Below are 26,138 nucleotides of genomic sequence, written 5' to 3'. Positions count from 1 at the left end.
CAGCCCATTGATCCTCTGCTAGTTCTGTCTCTCGTTAGTGGACCTCTCATACAGATTGTATGGTCATTCTCTGATCATTGCTTGTGGGATCTTGCCTGTGCAGAAATGGCCTTTTCTACATTACAAATCTTCAAAAGTAGTTGCTGATTGGACTTGTGATCTACTAAAGGTAGTGAAAAGGTTTTATATAAACTCGAGTTCTTTCTTTCTTTCCCAGAACCTGCTGGCTGTTTTCTAAACATATTTAGTGTTTTTTTTTAATTTGCTTGAATATACAGAATCATCCAAAGGCCAAAAAATCCAATTAGCGCTTGGAAGCTGTGACCGACTGTCACTGGCACCAGAGGTGTGTGTTAATTGAGATGCTGACATTTGAAAAAAAATTGAAATTTAAAGCCTGTGTTTGCTTTCTGAACAGGAACCAAACTCTCATCAATTAAGGAAAAAGGATAAGCGTAATTGGGAAAGCAATGTTTTGAATGTTCACATCATTACTGTGATGGTCATTAAATTTTGGTTTGTAATTTAAATTGACAGTGGATAATTATGCAAATTATTGTGTGACCAACACCGTGACTAAATATAGCAAATATATTGTTGGATAATAATCTGACAGACATTTTCAAATTATTCTATAATCAGCCTCAAAAACAAGGTCAGTATTGTTAGCATCACTGGACTCGTGATGGCAGTGATTATTGTTCTTGTACTATCACCTTTGTGGTCCAAGTGCCTATTACTGTAGGACTATAAGAGACTGGAATGAGAGGAAAGTTCACCTACTCTGGAATTCATTGCCACAGAATGCTGTGGAAGCCATGAAGTATATTTAAGAGAGAGATACACAGGTTCTTGAGTATCAAGGGGATCAACGGTTAGGGGGAGAAAGCAGGAGAATGAGGCTGAGAAACTTATTAGCCATGATTGAAAGGTGGAGCAGACTCAATGGGCAGAATGGCCTAAATTCTGCTCCACTGTCTTCATCCCACTCATACACAGGAACCTCTCTAGCTATTTTCAACTTGTACTATAAAGACAAAGTCATGCAACTTTACTTCCGAGGAGACAAAACAGAACTCAGGACTATATCAGGATCTCAAACGCACAACTGGGAGCAAAGAGTCACACATTAGGATTTTCAACAGGGCACCTTCTTAACTGGAATGGAGATAGGGTCCCTATTCAATTAAGGTCAAGAATATGTTCATAAAATTGAGTTTCAACCAATGGCCTTCTAGCCTGGAAAGTGCAGGAGTTGCAATAAGGAATAAAGGACAGGAGAAGTCTCCAACATGGATGTGACTTCTTCACACTTTTTAAAAACATTTTACATTAAAAAAATATTTTAGGCTGGAAACCACTATTGGCCTGTACAGTGAACTTAGTAAAATTCTAAGACAGCCTAATCAGTTACCACTGTGGGCTGAGATGCAGTAAAGGAACCAATAAATAAGCTAGTATCGCTAATTTTCAGCCTTAGTGGTGGCTAAAAATAAAGTCTTCTACTAAGTTGCGTGTAAGGGTGATGCTGATGCATTGTGGGTAGCAGGTTAAAAATACCAATTTTGATTATAGGATTTTTGCAAGAATAAGAGAATCAGCTGAGAATGAGACATAAAACACATGCCTTTTTCCATAATTTCTTGCCAAATCCGCACAATGGGATCTGTGTGATATCAGACAAAAACAGATGGAAAATAATTGATGTGGTCTGGGCAAAGTAAGTAGTCAGATCCTCCTTCATAAGAATCATATTGGAGGATTGTGAAATGGTTAGAGCACAGAAGAAAATCATTTAGCCCATTAAATCCATGCCAGCTCTCTCCAAGACCAATTTAACTCGTCCCAATTCCTATAAGCTCGCAACTGTTTTCCCTTCAAGTACTTACCTACAGGGGTGAGCGTAGCTGAAGACAAAATTATCTAAAAATTAGTGACTCAAAAAAATAATTGAAGATGTTGTTTGACAAGGAATCATATAATAATAGCACTTACAATTTTTTAGTGAAATACAAATGTGTCAACCCCTTTTTAAGTTAATGGCATTATCAGACTACAAGTAGATAGAAATATTAGTTGTTTCTTTTGATTACTGCCAATAATGAGCAATCCTTTTCTATCAAATCAGAAATGTGATCTTAGCATTTCAGCATTCAATACAGTTAGAAGTACATGCAAACTCAAGAACATAATTTTGCTGGATAATATATATGCAAGGCAAAGGACAATGGTAGTGCTTTGCACACTATAATTTGATGGGATCCCTTGCAAACTCACCACCACCTTCAAGCGCAATTAGGGATGGGCAGTTTTTTTTAAAAATTCATTCATGCAATTTGGACATCTATTGCCCATTCCTCATTGCCACAGAGAAGGCAGTGGAGAGCTGCTTTCTTGATCTGCTGCAGTCCATTTGCCATAGGTAGACCCACAATGCTATTTGGAAGGGTATTTTGACAAGGCAAAACTGAAAGAACAGCAATATATTATCAAGTCAGGTTAGTGAAAGGTTTGGAGGGGAACATGCAGGTGATAATATGTATCCCATATATCTGTTGCCACTGTTCTTCCCAATAGTAGCGATCATGGGTTTGGAAGGTATTTTCTAGGGGCTTTGGTGAATTCTTGCATTGCATCTTGTAAATGGTACTGTTGTGAAGTTGGGTAAAGTATTTGCGGAGTAGAAGGCAGGAAGTTAGAATTTGATGTTTGTAAAATGATAGGGGGGAAAAGAGTGTGTGGTCCCTTTAAAAGATGAAATGTATTTTTTCCCTCTATGTTTAGCAATTAGAAAATGATTATCTGTAGGCAGTAGCTTGCTAGTTGCAGGTGCTCAAATTGAAACATCTGTACAAAAAAACTGTACTGTCAGCAGACAAAGCAGCATTTTTACCAAGACAACACATTTTTAAATTTGGCAAATTAATTTAAATCTGGCAGTTGGAGATTAAGGACCAATTAAATTTAAATTTGATGGTTTTGACAATCAAGAACCAATCCAACTATAAAGAAGTGAATAGGTTATCAAGGATATAAAGTAAGATGGCATTTGAAAATTAGCAGAAAGCAAACTGCCCTCTGAAGAGATCAGCTCTCTCAGTTCTCAGAGGAACCATCATCTGACCAAAGGTACAGCGGAACTTTTGTCTAATATTCCTGACACCAGAATTCAATGCAGAGAGGCATTCCTGATGCAAGAATTTGAAGGAGGAAGCATTCCTGAAAAGACGACCAGTGGAGAAGGCATGGAGCATTCCGGAAGACATATCCTGGCCATACTTTTGAGAGACTAAGTTTAAAGTTTTTATAGTATTTAGTGCAAGTGTACCATTAAAATTTCCTTTTATTCGGAAATTGTTAGTTGTTAGAAGGGATTGTCCAATTTGTTAGTGGTTCTGTTGATTTATTGACTGGTGGAGTTAGATAAATAAATTGTTACTTGTTGATTATAGACTAAAAGAAAGGATTATTTTCAGTTAACCACTCCGTTATAACAGATTGGGGTATGAGAGGTAGGTTAAACCACTTGTCACACGCCTTTAAATAAATCATGAAGTAAGGTATCTTCTCTAGATGTCTTGGTTTTAGTTATCAGAGGAAGGTCGACCTCCACTTTATAACAGTACATATTGCTTCTGCTGAATGTCAATTCATGGAGCCCAGACACCAGCGAAAAAAAAAGTAGAAATAAGGCTGCAAAATAACATTTGGTGCATTAATACTAAAGTTTGCATCTCATAAATCAACACATAATTATTAACAAATCTGAAAAATCAATATACTTTGTAAAAATAATTATTTTCTGTGCTCATGCATGTTTCAGCCAAATTCTACAGATTCCATGGCTAAAGTAGACTCAGCAAAACCCAATCCTACCCAACCACCTGGTAATCAGTCCCTTCACCCCACCCCACACATCCTTTTTCCCAAACTGCCTCCCCTCCCATCCACATACTTATGCATACCTACCTCCCCATCCAACTCAGTATATAAACATTTATTCCTGTCCTTTCCCTCCTCAGCATCTACTGACTCAGTCATGTCCTCCCATCTCTATCCACCCTAACTCAATCATCCCCTCTTCCACCCTACCCCCATCTGGATTTCTCCATCTTGTCCAGATGTAGAAAAGCTGGAATGCAAAGCAGTAGTTTTATGGCCCCGAACCCCAGTTCCACTCTCTCTGCAATCAGCACTGCTCGGTCTTATTTCCCTACTCACTCAGCACCAGTCTCGAAATTCACACCAAGCCCTTTTGACCCTGCTCTGAGCTCCCCACCATGACTACTCAAGTTCACCATTCTTGAATATCTTTTCTCTTTCTAAGGGTTTTACATCCTTTCCAACGGGCAGATCTCAGAGTTAAATATAATGTTTCAGCTAAGATCTAAATACTGTTTTATACATGTTTTGTCAAAATATTTTTTTTCTTTGTACAATATATTTTGATTTATAAAACTCAGGATACCAAATGGCTTATTAACTATTTTCTCAACTTGTCCAGCCTCTTCCAAAGATTTATACTAAAATATCTTTAGATCTCTATGTTTTTGCTCTCTTTGGAATTGTGTTCTTCAGTTAATATTGGTTTCCCTGTCTTCTGACCAAAATGTATGACATCACACTTTCAAATATTAAATTTCATCAGTCACTTGTCTGCCCATTCCACCAGTCTACCTGTATTCTCTCAAAGTCTTTCATCGTCCCTACAATTTCAATTTTAGTCTAATTCAAGTGTTTTTTTTAAAATTGTGCATGTACATCCAAGTCCAAACCATTAGAATACACTTCAAAAAACAGTGGTCTCAGTACCAACCCATAGAAACTGAAAGAACTTCACAAAGGCTGGTATCCTATCACCAAGTCACCCTTTACTTACACATAGAAAGTCTTTGCGACATTGATCCAGCTCTCAGTGTGAGCAGAACCTCTGACACTCCTGTTGATTTCTTTTTCTTTTTTTCTTTCTTTTTTACTGAGGATATTCTAAATCTCCTGGTTGGATTTTTTTTTAAACATATGGACTGTAGCACCAGCCAGCATAGAGTCAGTGCTCTAAACTGAGAAAGTCCTTTTTTTTTTAAAACTGCCACACTTCTGCCTAACGTATATTTTCCCCAACACTCATGTTGTGTGTGTGCAGGTGTGAGACACAGTGAAAGAAACAGGTGTACAAATCTTTATTCAATTTCCACCACCAGGAAGAAAGGAAATAGATCTCAGTTCAAAGATCAATTTCTCTAATGTTTCTTCTCATCTTTACAAACAATTCCTGATCGCAAAGTGCTGGGTCATTGTAACTTTTGTCTACAATTTTCTCCAGATATTTCCTGCTCTTGGACCAAAAGACAAGGAAAAGAGTAGATATATACTGTGATAAGAGAATCAGGAGGCTTATTTACTCAGTGTGAATCTGAGAATTGCTCATATAAGTAGTGGCACTGGCAACTAAATATCTTACCACAGCAGAGATGAGGCGCTGCCTGCTTCGACTGTGGTGTATTGCTGGCAGAACAAGCAGAACCCGTAGGAGAAAACACATTAAATACATTTCAAACTGAGAAACAGTAGGAAAACGATAAAGCATTCCTGAGATGGTTCACATAGCAACAGGACACATTCTCTCTCCAGAAATTTCCCTAATGCCAGAGAACTCATGACTTCTTCAAGTGATACAATGTCAAAAATAGTTGGCGTACAGTACCTGCCAGTCTGAGTCCATGGTAGGCAAGAATATGTCACAAGTTTCCTGCAAAGAGAAAAAGGGTTTGTCACATGGAGCAACAATGGAAGATCTTCATTAGCCATACTACTATGTTTTAGATTTTAACAGTAAACAAGACAAAATTAGAGATGCAGTGTAATCAGGGTGGATTCAAGGCAATTTTTATGCCTAGTTTCTCAACAACAGCACAGCAACCATCTTAATAGAGAGAGGCAACTATTTATGCATTTTTTAAACAACACTGTTTTTGTATTGGTCCTATCTCCAACATTTATTTTCTTCTGTTTTCTTTGTTAAAAGATTATCTCAAATCAAATTGCATCTTAATGTCCAGCTGAATTCATAAATGAAGCGAGTGATAATGTGTGACGATGCTCAGTGGATCACAGTTGTGGTAAGGCAGAAAGCAAGTGGAGCACAGAAAATTATTTTTGATTGGTTCAAATTATATTATTACTAATTAGAATAAATAGATAGTGCAACATTTCTTGACTGCTATCCAAATAGACTAGAGAAGATTAAAAAGGGAAAATTTAAGAGATTTTCTAATTTATAAAAGGATTTTGAAAAAGTAAATAGGAAAAAATGTTTCTAGTGAATCATGGAATCCCTACAATGCAGAAAGAAACCATTTGGCCTGTTGAGCCTGCACCGAGTCTCTCTCCAAACAGCATTCCATCCGAATCCGGACCCCCACCCCCCACCTCCCCCCACCCCCCCCACCCCACCCCACATTCACCATGGCTAATCCATCTAGCCTGCACATCCCTGAACACTATGGGGCAATTTAGCAGCGCCAATTCGCCTAACCTGTACACCTTTGTATTGTGGGAGGAAACTACAGCACCCGGCAGAAACCTATACCGACCCAGAGAGAGGGAGAATGTATAAACTCCACACATACAGTCACTGTGTAGGGCAGTAGTGTTAATCACTTAACTACTGTATTGACCAGTGGCAGGAGGTATGGTCAAATATCTTAAATTCAAGATACTGGTAAAAGAAGAAAAATTGCTGAAATAAAGATAATTTAACTTTTCATAGAATACATTGCCATCTGGATTTACTGCCTGAAATTTTAAATGATTTTTAAATGGAACTGGGTATATACGTGTAGAGAAAAGAAAATGCTGGGCTATAAAGAAAGAGCAGGGGACCGGCACTAATTGGATACTTCTCTAAGAGCAAGCACAGGCACAAAAGGTCAAATGGATTTCTTTCTATGTGGTATGATTCTGTGCTTCTCATTAGAAAAGCATGACAAGTTTTTGTGTGTCATTGACACTTAAATTTTGATGCACATTCTACACCTCTTACACATATCTTTTAAGAATAGATTTGAACAATTCAAAAATATTCCACTGCAATTGAGCCAATAATTAAAACTTTTAAAAATGGTTTGTATTTTTATGTCAGCTTCCTTACACACCACAGTTACTTGGATCTTCTGGCTGCTGATTTCTGACTTTACATTTGGCAAACCAGAATTATTCGTCTTGTGTGCTCAATAAATGGTTTGACGGTTTTGATTTTCTAACCTTGTCCCTTGTCACATCAGAATATCACAAGCAGATCAACTTTACATATCAAATTCTGTCTATGAATTCCCCAAACAAAATCGTGGACAATGTAATTGCAATGACCCATATCCTTCTGCACAAAATCAAGGGTGACTTCTCTCACCGAAGGCCACTCCGTTCACATTATACATAAACAACAAGGAGAAAGATGTGCAAAGTAACCAGTAGCTGTTTCTTACACATCAATGAAACAAAGAACTAGAAGATAATTTTAACCCCTAACACGTGGTCTGGAGTAAAGCAAGGTGTAAAAAGTTTGAAAATTTCAAACCCAATCCAAAACCATCTCTTATTTGTCCACTTCCCAGTGTGATACAGGCAGTATCAGAAGTCAGGAGGAACAAGGGCACTTCAACCCACCCCATCAAATTACCTTCTTCCTTGCCATTAAAACCCCACCTGGAACCCTCTTGAATTCACTCTGTGCTTAGGAATAGTGAATTAGGCAGCAGATCCTAAAGATTTCCCAGACTCCCACCAATATAGTTGCAGATTCTTAATTTGCTGTCCTCCTGCCTTCACTTTAAAGGAAGCCAGCACTGTCATTCAGGTTGATTAAAGGCATCATTGAAACTGCATCTCTCTGATCTTTACATCCCATTGATTAATAATCATGGCCTTACAATCAACATCAAGTTGCCATGCACAATTTTTTGCCCATCCAACCAATTCCAAGTCAACTGCAATTCTAGATAATTTGTTATAAATACTGGGTAGAAATGATTGTGACAGATAAGATAATAAACGTCTTTCCACATTCTGCAACATTTTGTATAAAATCAAAATACTGCATATGCTGGAAAAACAAAAGAAAAATAGTCATCAACTCAAAATGCTAAATTTGGTTCACTTCATGGATGCTGTCAGGTCTTCTGAGTATTTTCAGCATTTTCTACTGTTGGTTTAGCACTTAGAACCATTGATTAGTAACATTAAAGTGCATTAGATTTGTGCATCAATGAAGACCAAAAATTGAAATACAACAGTGCATTAAGTTCAAAAGTACAGTCAGAACAATAAGGAAAGTCATATAAAGTCACTACAGCACTGAAACAAACCCTTTGGTCCAACTCATCCATGCCAACCAGGTTTCCCAAACTAAGTTAGTCCCATTTGCCTGCATTTGGCCCATCTCCCTCCAAACCTTCCAATTCACGTTAAGTGTCCAAATGTTCTAACTGTACCTGCATCTACCACTTCCTCTGGCTGTTCATTCCACTCTCGCACTATCCTTTGTGTGGAAAATGTTGACTTGCGGGTCTCTTTTAAATCTTTCTCCTCTTACCTTCAACCTATGCCCTCTAGTTTTGAACTCACCCATCCTAGGGAAAAGGCACCTTATCTATGGCCCACATGATTTTATTAACCTCTGTAAGATCACAACCTCTTGTGCTCCAGGGAATCAAAGTCCCAGCCTGTCCAGCCTTTCCCTCTAATTTTCCAGAAAAGGAAACTTTAGAAAACACAGAAGTAACATTCACGGTTTTAGAAAAGTAGTAGTGAATTTTGTCATAATTTGGACAGAACGACAAAAGTGCATGGAAGTAAAACAAAGAGACTGAAGTAAGTCAATAGTAGTAATCCCCTTTCCTATTAAATTTGAGCTAATCAGAAAAAACAGTAAATGTTTTAATCACGTCACAAACATGTCAAGGGTTGAAAATTCTTCTTGAGCTGTGGTGTAAAACAAGCATGAGCTGAAAATGTGTTGCTGGTTAAAGCGCAGCAGGTCAGGCAGCATCCAAGGAACAGGAAATTCGACATTTCAGGCACAAGCCCTTCATCAGGAATGAGGAAAGTGTGTCCAGCAGGCTAAAGATAAAAGGTAGGGAGGAGGGACTTGGGGGAGGGGCGATGGAGATGTGATAGGTGGAAGGAAGTCAAGGTGAGGGTGATAGGCCGGAGTGGGGTGGGGGCAGAGAGGTCAGGAAGAAGATTGCAGGTTAGGAGGGCGGTGCTGAGTTCGAGGGAATCAACTGAGACAAGGTGGGGGGAGGGGAAATGAGGAAACTGGAGAAATCTGAGTTCATCCCTTATGGTTGGAGGGTTCCCAGGTGGAAGATGAGGCGCTCTTCCTCCAACCGTTGTGTTGTTATGCTCTGGCGATGGAGGAGTCCAAGGACCTGCATGTCCTCGGTGGAGTGAGAGGGAGAGTTAAAGTTGAGCCACGGGGTGGTTGGGTTGGTTGATCCGGGCGTCCCAGAGGTGTTCCCTGAAGCGTTCCGCAAGTAGGCAGCCCGTCTCCCCAATATAGAGGAGGCCACATCGGGTGCAGCGGATGCAATAGATGATGTGTGTGGAGATGCAGGTGAATTTGTGGCGGATATGGAAGGATCCCTTGGGGCCTTGGAGAGAGGTAAGGGAGGAGGTGTGGACGCAAGTTTTGCATTTCCTGCGGTTGCAGGGGAAGGTGCCGGGAGTGGAGGTTGGGTTGGTGGGGGGTGTGGACCTGACGAGGGAGTCACGAAAGAACCCTGATAGGGAAGGGGAGGGAAATATATCCCTGGTGGTGGGGTCTGTTTGGAGGTGGCGGAAATGACGGCGGATGATATGCTGTATACGGAGGTTAGTGGGGTGGTAGGTGAGAACCAGTGGGGTTCTGTCCTGGTGGCGGTTGGAGGGGCGGGGCTCAAGGGCGGAGGAGCGGGAAATGGAGGAGATGCGGTGGAGGGCATCGTCAATCATGTCTGGGGGGAATCTGCGATCTTTGAAGAAGGAGGCCATCTGGGCTGTACGGTATTGGAACTGGTCCTCCTGGGAGCAGATGCGGCGGAGACGAAGGAATTGGGAATATGGGATAGTGTTTTTACAGGGGGCAGGGTGGGAGGAGGTGTAGTCCAGGTAGCTGTGGGAGTCAGTCGGTTTATTAGTAGATATCTGTGTTGATTCGATCGCCCGAGATAGAAATGGAAAGGTCTAGGAAGGGGAGGGAGGAATCTGAGACAGTCCAGGTGAATTTGAGGTCGGGATGGAAGGTGTTGGTAAAGTTGATGAACTGTTCAACCTCCTCATGGGAGCACGAGGCAGCGCCGATACAGTCATCGATGTAGCGGAGGAAAAGGTGGGGGGTGGTGCCAGTGTAGTTGCGGAAGATGGACTGTTCCACATATCCTATGAAGAGACAGGCATAGCTGGGGCCCATGCGGGTGCCCATGGCAACTCCTTTAGTTTGGAGGAAGTGGGAGGATTGGAAAGAGAAGTTGTTCAGGGTGAGGACCAGTTCAGTCAGTCGAAGGAGGGTGTCAGTGGAAGGGTACTGGTTGGTGTGGCTGGAAAGGAAGAAGCGGAGGGCTTTGAGTCCTTCGTGATGGGGGATGGAGGTGTACAGGGACTGGATGTCCATTGTGAAGATAAGGCGTTGGGGACCGGGGAAGCGAAAATCATGGAGGAGGTGGAGGGCGTGGGAACCCTCCAACCACAAGGGATGAACTCAGATTTCTCCAGTTTCCTCATTTCCCCTCCCCCCACCTTGTCTCAGTCGATTCCCTCGAACTCAGCACCGCCCTCCTAACCTGCAATTTTCTTCCTGACCTCTCCGCCCCCACCCCACTCCGGCCTATCACCCTCACCTTGACCTCCTTCCACCTATCACATCTCCATCGCCCCTCCTCCCTACCTTTTATCTTAGCCTGCTGGACACACTTTCCTCATTCCTGATGAAGGGCTTATGCCCGAAACGTCGAATTTCCTGTTCCTTGGATGCTGCCTGACCTGCTGCGCTTTAACCAGCAACACATTTTCAGCTCTGATCTCCAGCATCTGCAGACCTCACTTTTTACTGTAAAACAAGTAGTATGCATCCAAGGCAATACCAAACATTTTAAACCACCACTCAAGATGGATTTCTAGCCACTTTAATTGGGCATGTGCTCTACACAATTTGAAAGTAATTTTTATACATACAGAGTATCTCATCAGACCTTCCTAAAGTAATTGCATTCAAAAGCTTCACTAAAGGTGCTAAATACTACTTTGTGCATAGATCTCCCAAAATTGCAGAAAGGCAGACGATTAGTTATTCCGGTTTCAATGGTGTCAGCCAGTACAAATTGGTAAAACCTATTCTTTATATAACATGACGTCTTTCACATCGCTCTGAACAGTAAGAAAATGTTTCAATTTAACATCTTATCCAAAGAAGAACTGAATTAGCTTTAGCTTTATTGTCAGATGCACTCAAATGAATACAATAAAACGTTTATAAGCAGCCACGTGGAGCGCCATTTTAGGTACAAAGGTACAGCATCTTCAGTTACAAATTATTTAAAGCATAACATTGTCACGACACACGGCACCAGCTTAGATACTGAGAATGACAATGGAACACTCCTTCATTGTAGCACTAGAACATCAGCCTTGATGTTAAGTTTAAGCTTAAGGTGCCTCAACCTGTAACTACATGATTCATAGGCTGTATGTAACTGAGCTCAGCTGATAGCAAGTCTGTCGACATGATTTTATCTTAACATTTCCAAAACCAAGTTCGGAAATATAACATTAGTTATTATTATGTCAAGGCTAAAAATAAAGGTGAAAACTTAAAGCTTAAACTGACATATTTTGTATCTATTAAAGAACAAAACACATTGAGTGACTCAAGAGTTAAGGGTAAATTCAGAGATGGAAATCCTGACTGTAATTGAAAGCAGACAAGAAAACATTCAAATAGCCTTTGGGAATATCTTGGTATTCTGGCAATAGATTGAGCTCTGTGGCCCGGTTAATCTTTTAAGGGATCTGTTGAACAGATAGACAGAGGATCAGTTTAGATAATTGACCAGTGAATGGTTTCTCCATATCAATCATTACAAGTAATCACTGAGTGATCCCCATATCCTGTAATTTTTTTAACATGAACCCATAGTATAAATACTAGAGCCATATATCACAAAAAAGTGTAAAAAAAAAATTACGCCAGCTGGGTCAGATATCAAAAACTGGAGGGAAAAACTCAGGTCAAAATTTCTACAAGCAACATTAACATATGAGCTGAGACTAGTGGGCAAGAAAAAGGAAAGAAGAATAGGTTAACATGCCAACTCTTTCCGATTTGGTATCAAACTTCATATTGCAATTCTCTTATATCCTTCTAACTGATTTTTTGAGCATTCTTATTACTGTCCAGAAAAACAAATAACAAATTCAAATCAAAAGTGAGTTTGTTAGTACTTCCTCAGTCTTTTACTACCTATACTTGCCATCTACTTGCTTCATTATGTTCCCTACTTTTATACTCCCATGGATAATACCTTTTGCATTTTAAAATTTGCCCTCAAGTTGTCAGAACGATTCATCATATACTTTCATCATTGTTTTTAATAAAATGTAGATTACTTCGAAAATCCTTTGGTCTTTTTCCAGCAAGGACATACACAGCATTTTTGCTTCAATTGCTATCCCAAGGAACCTGATTTTGGCAGCTCTAAACTACATACTTTCAAGAACAATATCCTCCATATGACATATCCCTGACCGAAATAACACCCTGATTTGTATCTTCCCCACCTATTAATCAAACCCAAGGGGCTGTCTCTTTCATGGTTGCTATGAGCCATGCAATTTCAATGTTTCAACACAATAACCTTTTAATTTCTTTCATCACACGGGGTCAGTGATTCTATTAACACATTACTTCAAAACACTATTCCCATCATAATTACTTACATTTAAGTCCACATTTTTGGTAGAATTCTCAAGAGGAAGATTGGAATCATGAGCCAGAATTTGCCTGGCCCCATAAATCCATCTCTGTCCTGTAAGAGCCTGCCAGGCCTATTTTCATCAGGGAGACAGGCAAGGAATGGAGACAGTCCCAAGGTGACAACAAAAGCAAGCAGCTAGCAAGGTCAGCAGATAGAGAGACAACCCCATGCATTGGGACTATGGGCAGTTGAATTTACGGCTGTTAGGACCTATAGCCCTCACACTTCATACTCCCTCCATTCTCCCTCATAGCTTCCATTCCCTTAGCCATGGACTCTTCCAGGATTCACTATATTCAGAACAAATTGATAAATATAACAAATGTATTTAAAGTGCTTTTGAAACTGACACAATAAGCAGAGTCTTTGAAAATTTCCTTTGACAACTTAAGAATGGTGATATGAAGTTTATTTCAATCACACACAACCATTCGTAGTATCAAAGACAAAAAATAACTTTAATGCACTTCACATCTCTTAACCTTGTAAATGGACATACAGCCTTTGAAAAAGTTTTAAGTCAAGTTACCACAAGGTAATAAAGATGCCAATCAACACAGAAAACCACTGCAAGCTTTGTCAATGTTGTCTGCTGGCTAAACAGCAGCAGTGTCAGTGCCCGGAAAGGGCACACTGCATATCGGGGACCCCAGCCAATGAGGATGAACTCGATTTAAGTAGTTCTTTTTCATTCTTCTGTACCTGAAAATGGCACTGCATTGTGACAAAATAGAACACTTTTCACTGCATCTCCCGAGATAGATGTGACAATCAATCGTTCATTCACTGAGCACAGTAGCTTTTTTTTGGTGTTTAGCCAAGAATTCATAATGACAACATTTGCAAAATGTATCAACAGAAGCAGTTTGGACTGATGACTGGACTTTTTTTTAAATAAAGGAGAAGCAATGGCTTAGCGATATCGACGCTAGACTATTAACCCAAAGTGGAGAAAGTCAGGACTGCAGATGCTGGAGATCAGAGTTGAAGAGTGTGGTGCTGAAGAAGCACAGCCGGTCAAGCAGCATCCGAGGAGCAGGAGACTTGACGTTTCGGACATGCGTTCTTCATCAGGAATGAGGGGTTGGCCCAAGGGGGCTGAGAGATAACTGGAAGTGGTGGGGTGGGGTGGGGGGGGGGGGAAGGTAGCTGGGAAAGCGATAGGTGGGAGAGGAGGCTAGGGCGGATAAATGGAAAGGAAGATGGACAGGTAGGACAGTTTACTTTATCTCAGATTCAACCCTCCAATCTTACTGAACTGTCCGACCTGTCCATCTTCCTTCCCACCTCTCGGCTCCAGCCTCATCTCCGACCTATCATCACCACCCCCACCTTCACCTATCTATCGAAGTCCCAGCCATCTTCCCCACAGCCCCAGCCCTCTCTTTTATCTCTCAGCTCCCTTGGGCCACCCCCTCATTCCTGATTAAGAGTTTATGCTCGAAATGTCGACTCTCCTGTTCCTCAGATGCTGCCTGACCAGCTGTCTTTTTCAGCACCATAGCCTTCGACTATTAATCCAAAGACCCAGGTAAGGTTCTGGGGACCCTGATTTGAACTGCACCATGGCAGATGATGAAATTTGAATTCAATAAAAATGTGCAATTAAGAATCTAATGACCAAGAGAGGATCACAAAGCCATTGGCTTTTTCTCACAATCAACAGTCTGATTCATTAGCATCCTTTCGAGAAGTAAGCTGCTGGCCCACGTGACTCCAGATCTACAGCAATATCGTTGACTCTCAACTGCCCAATAGGCAATAAATGCAGGTCGAGCCAGCAACGCACACATTCTGTGAATGAACTTTAAAAAACCTGATTCCATGGAAAGATGGGCATTGATGGTATTGTTGCTCTATCTTCAATTTTAGAATTAACTTGAAGATTTTGCTTTCAATGCTGTCATCCAGCTCATTTTAGATTAGCGTTAGTAAAAGCAAAATACTTCAGATGCAGGAGGTCTGAAATAAAAACAGATGTGCCAGAAATGCTTTTCATTATCTAAGAAGTGAGAAACTGACTAAAACTTTGCAAGTTCAGTGTGGGTCTACTTTAGAATTCACACACAATTTTAAAATTAGCTTTAGTTATTTTGCTACCCATTTCTAAAACTAAATTTGTATTAGTATTATATTTCACTCTTTTTTTGTAGTCATTATCTCTAAGGGGAAACCTTGTCAAATGATTATGAAAAGTCTGTATACTCCTTCATTGTTTTTGGGCCTCTTTGTTGGCAGGGACCTTGCCCTCCCAAGTTCTAACTTGGACAAATGGAGACAGTGAAGCCTTAGTTTGACTGTTATGCATTTGATGAATCATAATGATATATTAGATGCCTCTATATTGTAAGTTACGGAGGGAGAATAGTGGACAACTATTACGTTAAAAAGATTCAGTAGGGTGGATAGAAGGATACTAGTTGGAAACTCTAGGGAAAATCAGGAACAAGACATCATAATATTAAAAATTAAATAGGTCATTTTGGAGCAAAGTAAAGAAACTCTTTTCATTCGAGTGTTACAATCTTGGTAGGGAGCTACTCAGTCTTATTTATTTGGAAATTACAAAATCTAGGTATTTACCATAAGAGAATGGAGCTACAGAAAAAATTCATGGCTTAATCAAAGAATGTCACTGCATTGAATATGATTAAATTTAATTCTGTCATGAATATCAACAACTACTTTATTAAATAGACAGTTATGTTAAAGAAATGAAAAGTACAATGAACTACATAGATACTTAGGGTTAGAATTTTCCCCTTCCTGGTGTGGCAAGTGTAATGGTGAGTAAAGTGTCAAAATAGAGCAAGAATGCCAGAAAAAAATCGGATTCTCAGTGTCAGGAAAAACACTAACTTTTCCCCTCAAGCAATTAAAAGTTAATTTTAAAATCGTGTAACTGCAAGCCCCATGGTTACCTTCCTCAAAACTTCATCCACACAACTCAGCATCAGAAAACTATAATAAAAAATATTCGAAAACTATTATCAAAAATTCAATTTGCAGAATTTGCATTCTATTTTGTTCAGAAAGCACACAGTCTGCAGGCAGTCAATGCATGTGACATTTTATACATCGCTACTTTGGAAATAGAACCAGTCTGACTCAAGATTGGAATACAGACAAGCTCTAACCTCACATCTTTAATGCATGGTCTGAGCTGAGGTGTCACTTTTTAAAAATAAAACCTTAAGTTAACTTGGGAATGTGACTTGAAAGAAGTTCTAGGATTTACATATTAATGAATCAATACCTGCAACCCATTCTAAAAGATGAAAGACTTAACAGCAAACTAGGTGTGGTCAATATATTGTATCAGTTGCAAGACACAATGCTATAAATTCTATGTCTTATGATCCTGCCCCACTACATATCTGATGAAGGAGCCGTGCTCTGAAAGCTAATACTCCCAAATAAACCGGTTGGACTATAACCTGGTATTGTGTGATCTTTAAACTTTGTCCACCCCAGTCCAACACCAGCATCTCCACATCATAGGTATATACAAGCAGTTTATTGTTCATGTTGTGCAGTAAAGGAGACCATGGTCATCGTTTGAGGTGTGATAGTATTACACAATCCAATTCTTTAATGTTTCGAGCAAAGTGGGTTAAACTATTGCCCTAACTACTTTCAGGTTAGCAGGCAGACTTACTCGTTGTTGTTCCTGGACTTCTATAGTGCTATATTTATACAGCATAGAAACAGACACTTCAATCCAACTGGTCCATGCAGATCATGTTCCCAAACTAAAATAGTCCATTCTGCCTGCATTTGGCCCATATCCCTCCAAACCTTTCCTATTCATGTACTTATACCAAGGTCTTTTAAACGTTGTAACTGTACCTGCATCCTCTGGCAGCTCATTCCACGCAGTAACGACATACCTGTGTAAAAAAGCTGCTCCTTATCCTCTTTAAACCGTTCTCCTTTTTAAACCTTTCTCCTTTCACCTTAAAAATGTGACCCCTAATTTTGGACTCCTCCCAACCTCAGGAAAAGACCTTTGCTATTCACCTTATCTCACCCTCCATGATTTTATAAATCCCTGTAATGTCAGCCCTCAACCTCCTACGCTCCAGTGAAAACAGTCCCAGCCTATTTTTATTACATAAAATCTCCATTCTCAATAATATTCTGATAAGTCTTTTCTGAACCCTCTCTGTTTAATAATATCCTTCCTATAACAGGGGACCATAACTGCACACAATACCACAGAAGGCGCCTCATCAATGTCTGATACAACCACGACATCCCAACTCCTCTACTCAAAACGTTCTCAGCAATGAAGGCAGGTATACCTGACACCTTCATAACCATCCTGTCTACCTGTGACGCAGATTTCAAAGAAGTATACCTCTATTCTACAGCACTATCCAGGGCCCTACCATGAATTGTGTAAGTCCTGAACAAAAATAGAAATTGCTGGAAAAGCTCTGCAGGTTTGGCAGCATCTGTAGAGAGAAATCAGAGTTAATGTTTCAAGTTAGTGACCCTTTCTCAGATCTGATGATAGCTAGGAAAATTTCTGTTTACATGCAGAAGATTGTGTTGGGGGAGGGGTAAGGATATGGCTAGGAGGGTGAATAGCTGTTAATGGGGACTGCTGGCAGCTAACAATGGGTGCTGTAATAGCAGGCTATGTGATAACAAGGCCTGGATCTTGGGATTGGGATAAAGACAAGGGAGAGCTCAAGCCCTAAAGTTATTGAATTCGATATTGAGTCTGGAAGGCTGCAGGGTCCCCAGATGGAAAATGAGATGCTGTTCTTCCAGCTTGCGTTGAGCTTCACTAGAGCACTGCAGCAAACCCGAGACAGATGTTGGTCAGGGAACAGGGTGCTTTGAAGTGGCAGGCAAGTGGAAGTTCAGGGTCCTTTATGCAAACAAACTCAATTAAGTTTGCGAGATGATTTCCCTCGAACAAGACCATGCTAACTATCCCTAATCATTCCTTGCCTCTCCAAATGTATCTAAATCCAAAGTTTCAGAATTACCTCCAGCAACTTACCCACCGGTAAGTTGACTCACAGGTCTGACTCACAGGTCTGTAGTTTCCAGGCTCCTCTTTACAGTTTTTATTAAATAAAGGCACAATATTAGCCACCCTTAAGTCCTTGGGCACCTCACTAATGGTTATAGACGATACAAATATTTCCTTCCTAACTTCCTACAATGCCCTGGGATACACTTGATCAGGTGGAGATTTATCCACCTTTGTGTTTTCTAAGGCCTCCAGCACTTCTGCTTCTGTAATATGAACAGTTTTCAAAACATCAATGTTTATTTCCTCGAGCTGTTTAGCCTCCATTTCTTTCTCAACAGCAAAAACTGATGCAAAATATTTATTTCATATCCCTCCCATCTTCCAAGGCTCAACACAAAGATGACCTTGTTGATCTTTAAAGGGCCCTACTCTCTCTGCAGTTGTTCTTAATGTACTTGTAGAATCTCTTGATTATCCTTAACCCTATCTGCCAAGGTCTGTTTGCCTTCCTGATTTCCCTCTTGCAAATAGAAGACTACCAACTCAAAATCCCAGCAGATCAGCTAAATTCTGGGCTGGTATCGATGGTCAATCTTTCATTGCTACCTTGTAGCGCTTTTTAAAAATCTCTTAGTGTTGCTAGGAACTTGGATGTTGATGTGACTAAAAGTAATTGAGACAGGCAATTTACTTTGGAGTGAATTTTATGCACTTAATGTGAATTGTGTGTGCTCTGTACAAGCCAGTGAGAATATTCCCCCTTTTGTCACCCAGAGACTTTGCTGACATGGTCCTTTCAACTTGGGAATGCTGCCATCAGCCTTTCTACTCTTCCTGCTTGTCCTCCTTCCATTTTTCCCACAATTAACATCCACGATTGACAGACTTACTAGTGACTCCTGCTACAGCAGTGATATTCAAACAGGCATCATTAGTCAATGACTAAATAGCAGCCATATAACAATGACAAAAATTAAAGACAACAATGTATTGAAAGCAGAAAGGACAAGTATATACAAAATCTAAATCAGAACAAACAGTTTATGGCTATAGAGGATTTAGAGGAATTTTAACCCTCTCTCATTTGGTCAGAGAATTCAACACAATTGATCATGACTTTAGTCATAAGAGAGACAATGACAGAACAAGGCTTTTATGACTATTTAAAACTAAATGTCAGAACATACTCTACATGTTTTGCTTAGTGTTAAATATAAGGAGGCTGTATGCAACTGCATATGAATGTGTCTACGCATTCAAATACATCATTTGGCATGGTCATCTGGATAACGGTGAGAGATGTGGAAATATTACACTCAAGCAGCAGTTGGTGCTATTTTGAAATTGGTGTCATTTTAATTTTGACAAAACAATTAACTTCAACTACAATTGATCAATGCTATATCTGATTGGGGTGCTTGCTGAGATAGGGTAGAATGAGTTCATTGCATATCCGGAATAAAAATAGTGCAGCAGGACAGTGTGGAGTTTTATTGTCTATCCTGCCTAGGAGGATTTGACAGGGCTGCATATCTTGAACAGACACCAATGATCAAATCAATGAGAAAGAAATAGAAAATGTTCCATTTCTTAGCAACCTTTGCCTAATTGATAAATACATCTTTAAGAGTAATATCTGAATTTCCAAGCTTCTCTAAATTCATATGAAATAATTGAGTTTTTTTTCTATTTTGACAAGATCGCTAAGGAAATGTTAATATTTCAAGAGCTGCGAATGACACAAGGCAGAGGAGTTGGAACAATTTGTAACTGGTTGTGAGAACAGAGCTAACTATTAAAATGGAACTGTTCTCAGCAGTTAGCTTGGTAAGGCAAAAGTGAGGACGGCAGATGCTGGAAACCAGAGTTTAGAGCAGAGTGGTGCTGGAAAAGCACAGCAGGTCAGACAGCATCCGAGGAGCAGGAAAATCGACGCTTTGGGCAAAAGCCCTTCATCAGGAGTAGAGGGTTAGCTTGGTAATACAAGTGAAGAGGTTTGCTTTAAGCTTACTCTACTTACTCTACTCTGGGCGGCACGGTGGCACAGTGATTAGCACTGCTGTCTCACAGCACCTGAGACCCGGGTTCAGTTCCCGACTCAGGTGACTGATTGTGTGGAGTTTGCACGTTCTCCCCGTGTCTGCGTGGGTTTCCTCCGGGTGCTCCAGTTTCCTCCCACAGTCCAAAGATGTGCGGGTCAGGTGAATTGGCCATGCTAAATTGCCCTTAGTGTTAGGTAAGGGGTAAATATAGGGTATGGGTGGGCTGCGCTTCGGCGGGTCGGTGTGGACTTGTTGGGCCGAAGGGCCTGTTTCCACACTGTAAGTAATCTAAAGTAATCTAATCTAATCTAAACTACCTGCGTATTAAAGTGAGCAATTTAAGATGGAAGTGGGAATGGGCCCCACACACAACTTAACCACAGGTGAGTTATCAGCACTGCCAGTGTGCACGAAACCTTGACAGAGGAAAACAAAGCCCAAGTAAATTACTGTATATTGCTGGAAATTCATTGCAAAAAGAGGGACAAGATGCTTTAACTACAGTTGACTGCAAGAAGTAAACTGTCCAGAGAGAGGTGAGCGGGAGAAGATAAAACCAGTGGAACGAAGGGGCTACCCTGCAGCAAGCTGAGTGGCAGAACCAGAGATTAGTCTACATTGTAAGATAAGAATCTATGGTGTTGTAGGTAGTACATTAACATGGATAGAGCTTACAAAGGGAAGACACACTTGGGATAAGTAGCGGCATTTTCGGGATGGCAACCTGTAACTAGTCAAGTGTAACAGGGATCAGTGTTGGGACCACAATTATTTACAATGTATATTTATGACTCGAACGAGGAAAGTGACCATACTTCAGCCAAGTTTATAGATGACACAATAAGGCTGCAGCGAAATATAGACAAGTAAAGTGAGTGCGCAAAAAGCTGGCAGGTGGAACTTAATGTGAGAAAATGTGAGGTTAAGCACTTTGCTCAGAAGAATAGAGAAGCTAAATACTAATCAAAAGCAGAAAGATTACAGAAAGTTAGAAGAACAGAGGCATTTATGAAATCTCGTGTGACTCAAAAAGTTAGCATTGAGATTCAGTGGCAATAGGAAAGGCAAATAGAATGTTGGTGTTTATTTCAAAGCAAATAGAGTATAAAAATACAGAAGGCTTGTTAAAACTATAAAAGGGACTATGCAGACCATAGCTGCAATAACATGAACAATTTTGGTCCCCTTATTTAAGGAAAGGTACACTGGCATTGAAGGTAGTACAGAGCAAGTTCACTGGGCTGATACCAGTAGCGAGGGACTTTCTTATGAGAGGTTGAGGAGGTTGGGCCTGTTCTCATTGGAGTTCAGGAGAATGAGAGGTGACCTTGTTGAAACATACAACATTCTTAATAGACTTGACAGGGTAGATGGAGAAAGTTTGTTTCTCCTTTATGGAAGAATCTAGGACCAGAAGGCATAATCTCAGAATAAGGGGTCACCCATTAAAGACAGCGATAAGGAGGACTTTCTTTTTCTCACAGAGGGCAGTGAATCTGTGTGATTCATCGCCGGAGAGGGCTGTAGAATCTGGACTATTCAGTTCATTCAGAGCTGTGATAGATAGATTTTTAATCAAAAAGAGAATTGAGGGTTATAGGGAAAAGGCAGGAAAATGGAGTTGAGGATCATCAGATCAGCGATGATCTCAGGTGAATGGTGGAGCATACTCGATGGTTCGAATGGTCTACTTCTGCTCCTAAGTCTTATATCAGAGAGATTGGCTTATTTAGCTTTAACTGTCAGTGCAACTGCTGACATACCCACAGTGCAAAAAAGACCGTTCTGGCCATTTCACCCTGTGGTATCCTGTGATGGGTAGGATATGAAACAGAAAAACTACTGCGGCAATGCTGTGACTTTAAGAAGTTATTTTGTCCTGGTTTTGTTTGAAGAGAAGTTGGAAGGCAAATGAGCCGGATAGTTAAGGGCACTTGAGTAAATAGCTTGAGGCCTTGGGTTTTTTTTAAAAAAGCAGCCTGAATGGGTATCAACAGCGCTCAGATCAGGATTTCTAGGTTTTAGGTTTAGCTTGAAGAAGCAGCTATTAGGGCCTCAACAGAATTGGAAGCCTCAGTGAATGTCTCCTGGCTGCTATTCTCTCAATTTTGTCTTGACATTTTTTCCTCCTGGATTGGATGCGAGAATCTGTGTCTGAATTTTCCTTTTTGACAAGAGGTATGTTTATGGGATGTTCCTATATTGGAACAGGTAATTATCAATAGTTACTGTATCAATTATTCTGTTAAGTTTTCCAATAGAGTGAAGTTATTCTAAATTCCTCATTCTTTGGTTGTATTTTTAACTACAATTTAAATAAATTGTATTTTGCTTAAAATCAATTAGTTTGACCAGTGCATCTGGAAGAAGCACTTTATGTTTGCCTTTAAAAGTAAGAAACAAAGTTGGGTCTAGGCTATTAAAATATTTGAAGGGATCTGGTCTGATCCAGAACACTGCCAATCTGGTAAGATAAAACATACTTTTGAGATTTAAAACAGAACATTTAAGGTACAGTAATGGGACTCATTCCAGATCCAAGGGTATGTGGTGCAGATGGAAGAGAGTGTCCCAGAATTAAAAAAAATCATCAAATGTGTCCTGCAGCTCACCACTTGCACCATAACAATCCTACCCAAGGACAACAGTCTCTGTCAGAGCCTGCCAAAACAGGTGTCCTTGTAGCTGATGAACTGCATTTAAATGCCTGATTAGTATCCACAACGTGGGAGATGTATGCTGCTAAAGGTCTGAAATAAAATTGTATTATGCCTGAAATACACAAAGTAAGGAGAGCAAGAGAGAGGGGGTTTGTGAGAGAGAGGGAGGAGAGAATGCAAGAGGGTGTGTAAAAAAAAAATGAGTGCAAGCAAGTGAGGGTATGAGAGAAAGCGAGCATGTGCAGGAGAGAAACTGAGGGAGAGGGAGCGTTGAGAGACAGTGCTAGAGAAGATGTGAGACAGTGAGAGAGAAAATGTGAGAATGGGGTGTGCGAAAGAACACACACATCCCAAGAGAAAGACAGAGATGGACAGAATACACCAGAGCAAGAGTGGGGGTATGAAAGAGAGCACAACAGGGATAAAGAATTGGAGGAGGGAGACAGAGAAAGACAGACAAGACACAGAGAAAGGGGAAGGTGTGAGAGTGAGACACAGACAAAGAGAGATAGAGTCTTCAGACTACTGGACATGAACACACAAAAAAAAACAGAATAGACCATAAGTCAAGGCTTGGTATATCTTGTACAAATGTTTGGAAATATTTAGTATTAAATGCATAATACTGAGTGTTACTTTGAAGTCCAAGTCAGAAGACAGTTCTTGACATTGCATTTTCCTCAATCAGTCTGTAAAGAACCCAAAATAAAACAGAAATTGCTGGAGAAACTCAACAGGTCTGAAAGCATCTATTGAGAGAAATCAGCATTAACATTTTGGGTCCAGTAACTATTCTTCAGAACAGGGTCACTGGTCCCGAAATAATAACTCTGTTTTCTCTTCACAGATGCTGCCAGAATTGCTGTGTTTCTCCTGCAATTTCCATTTTTGTTCTGGATTTCTAGCACCTAGTTTTCTTTTGGGAGAACCCAAACTCAATGTGGCAAACCACATGACAAAAGATAGTGACAGCAATAGGATGCGCTACTTAGAAAAGCATGGCTGCTGTGAAGATCTAGAAGAGCCCCAGAAAAGTGATAAATTCAAAAAATGATTTGCTAAATCAAGAAAGCATCCATACAGCTATGAGGTAAGCCAGCAGCCAGAGAAAAGCCCAGCAGTTAAGCAGCTGAACATCTCTAACCTGAAAACCCCACCCAGAGAAACCATCAGGATACTAAATCTCAAAGTCGATTACAGTCCATAATAAGGGAATAAAGCAGTGAAAGCAATAAAATCCCCACAGCAGCTAAGGGGAGAATTCTAAACTGAGCACCCACGAAAAAAGTAGATTACCTTATGCTCAAAGCAGATTCGATTCCTTGAGGGAAGGAAACAAAACAAAGCGTTGTTTTCACCTGGAAAACCAGACTGAGAAGCAGAGTTAATGACTTCTAACAGCAAGGTATTTCTAAACTATTGATTCAAATTACAAATTTGACAACAGCACATTAAGATAATTCTTCAGATAGAAACTTAAAGAAAATTAATTAAAACAGAAGAATCAAAATAAAATCATTATTTCAAGTCAAAAGTATCAATGCCCTAACAGTGAAGTTAATGAAACCTTTATTATTTTGACTGCTTGAATGAAATAAAATTCAAAGTTTTATTCAGCAACTCAGAAGTTTTCTTCATTTTAATCATTAACACATGAGAAGTTGGATAAAGAGCAAGAGCATGAAACTGGTCGCATTTTGTCAAATGCAGCAAGAAAGAAAAAATCGGTGGCTGGCATTTTTTACAAAATTCTTCCTGGATCTCTCCATCTCCATTAATGACGACCGCCTTGACACTGACATTTTATACAAACCCACCAACTCCCACAGCTACCTGGATTACACCTCTTCCCACCCTATCTCTTGCAAAAATGCCATCCTGTATTCCCAATTCCTCCGCCTCTGCCGTATCTGCTCCCAGGAGGACCAGTTCCACCATAGAACACACCAGATGGCCTCCTTCTTTAGAGATCGCAATTTCCCTTCCCACGTGGTTAAAGATGCCCTCCAACGCATCTCATCCACATCCCGCACCTCAGCCCTCAGACCACACCCCTCCAACCGTAACAAGAACAGAACACCCCTGGTGCTCACCTTCCACCCTACCAACCTTCGCATAAACCAAATCATCCACCGACATTTCCGCCACCTCCAAAAAGACCCCACCACCAGGGATATATTTCCCTCCCCACCCCTTTCCGCCGCCTTCTGCAAAGACCGTTCCCTCCGTGACTACCTGGTGAGATCCTCCCCCCCACCCCCTACGATCCACCCTCCCATCCTGGCACTTTCCCCTGCCACCGCAGGAACTGTAAAACATGTGCCCACACCTCCTCCCTCACCTCTATCTAAGGCCCTAAAGGAGCCTTCCACACCCAAAGTTTTACCTGCACATCCACTAATATAATTTATTGTATCCGTTGCTCCCGATGCGCTCTCCTCTACATTGGGGAGACTGGATGCCTCCTAGCAGAGCGCTTTAGGGAACATCTCCGAGACACCTGCACCAATCAACCACACCGCCCTGTGGCCCAACATTTCAACTCCCCCTCCCACTCTGTCGAGGACATGGAGGTCCTGGGCCTCCTTCACCGCCGCTCCCTCACCACCAGACGCCTGGAGGAAGAATGACTCATCTTCCACCTCGGAACACTTCAATCCCAGGGCATCAATGTGGTCTTCAACAGCTTCCTCATTTCCCCTTCCCCCACCTCACCCTAGTTCCAAACTTCCAGTTCAGCACTGTCCCCATGACTTGTCCGGACTTGTCCGACCTGCCTAGCTCCTTTTCCACCTGTCCACTCCACCCTCTCCTCCCTGATCTATCATCTTCATCTCCTCCCCCACTCACCCATTGTACTCTATGCTACTCTCTCCCCACCCCCACCTTCCTCTAGCCTATCTCTCCATGCTTCCAGCTCACTGCCTTTATTCCTGATGAAGGGCTTTTGCCCGAAATGTCGATTTCGCTGCTCGTTGGATGCTGCCTGAACTGCTGTGCTCTTCCAGCACCACTGATCCAGAAACTCACAGTGCTAGAGACCTGGGTTCAATTCCCGCCTCAGGTGACTGACTGTGTGGAGTTTGCACATTCTCCCAATGTCTGCGTAGGTTTGCTCTGATTTCCACCCACATTCCAAAAGATGTGCAGGTCAGGTGAATTGGCCATGCTAAATTGCCCATAGTGTTAGGTGAAGGGGTAAGTGTAGGGGAATGGGTCTGGGGGGTTGCGCCTCGATGTGGACTTGTTGGGTCGCAGGGCTGTTTCCACACTGTAAGTAGTCTAATCTAAAATATCTCAGACAGAAAAAAAGTTCACACAAATGAAGTCAGGGCAAACATCAAAAATCAACGATTCTGATTCAGTGAAATCATTTTGAGAGAGTTTTACATACGTCCAAATCTTTGTGAATTCCTCAACCATATTTGAGGAATATCTT

The 26,138-nt window shown here is 40.9% G+C and overlaps 1 protein-coding gene across 9 annotated transcripts in view; it reads right to left on the bottom strand.

Annotated features, from left to right (window-relative positions):
• ndrg4 (NDRG family member 4) overlaps positions 1-26,138 on the bottom strand; it is a 174,740-nt gene that overhangs the window by 105,103 nt on the left and 43,499 nt on the right. For 5 of the 9 annotated variants that reach the window (XM_060837822.1, XM_060837823.1, XM_060837820.1 and 2 more), the window contains exons 3-4: positions 23,996-24,070; positions 5,705-5,749 (exon numbers count right to left, since the gene is read on the bottom strand). In XM_060837822.1, the coding sequence (XP_060693805.1) occupies positions 5,705-5,749; positions 23,996-24,070 (120 nt within the window). The remainder of the gene's footprint in view (positions 1-5,704; positions 5,750-23,995; positions 24,071-26,138) is intronic. The other 4 variants (XM_060837828.1, XM_060837825.1, XM_060837826.1 and 1 more) reach the window with 1 other exon arrangement.

This window comes from Hemiscyllium ocellatum, chromosome 17 (assembly GCF_020745735.1).
Source record: "Hemiscyllium ocellatum isolate sHemOce1 chromosome 17, sHemOce1.pat.X.cur, whole genome shotgun sequence".
In the NCBI taxonomy this organism is placed as follows: Eukaryota; Metazoa; Chordata; class Chondrichthyes; order Orectolobiformes; family Hemiscylliidae; genus Hemiscyllium; species Hemiscyllium ocellatum.
Note: the sequence above shows the minus strand (reverse complement) of the source record. Positions and strands in the feature narration are given on the sequence as shown.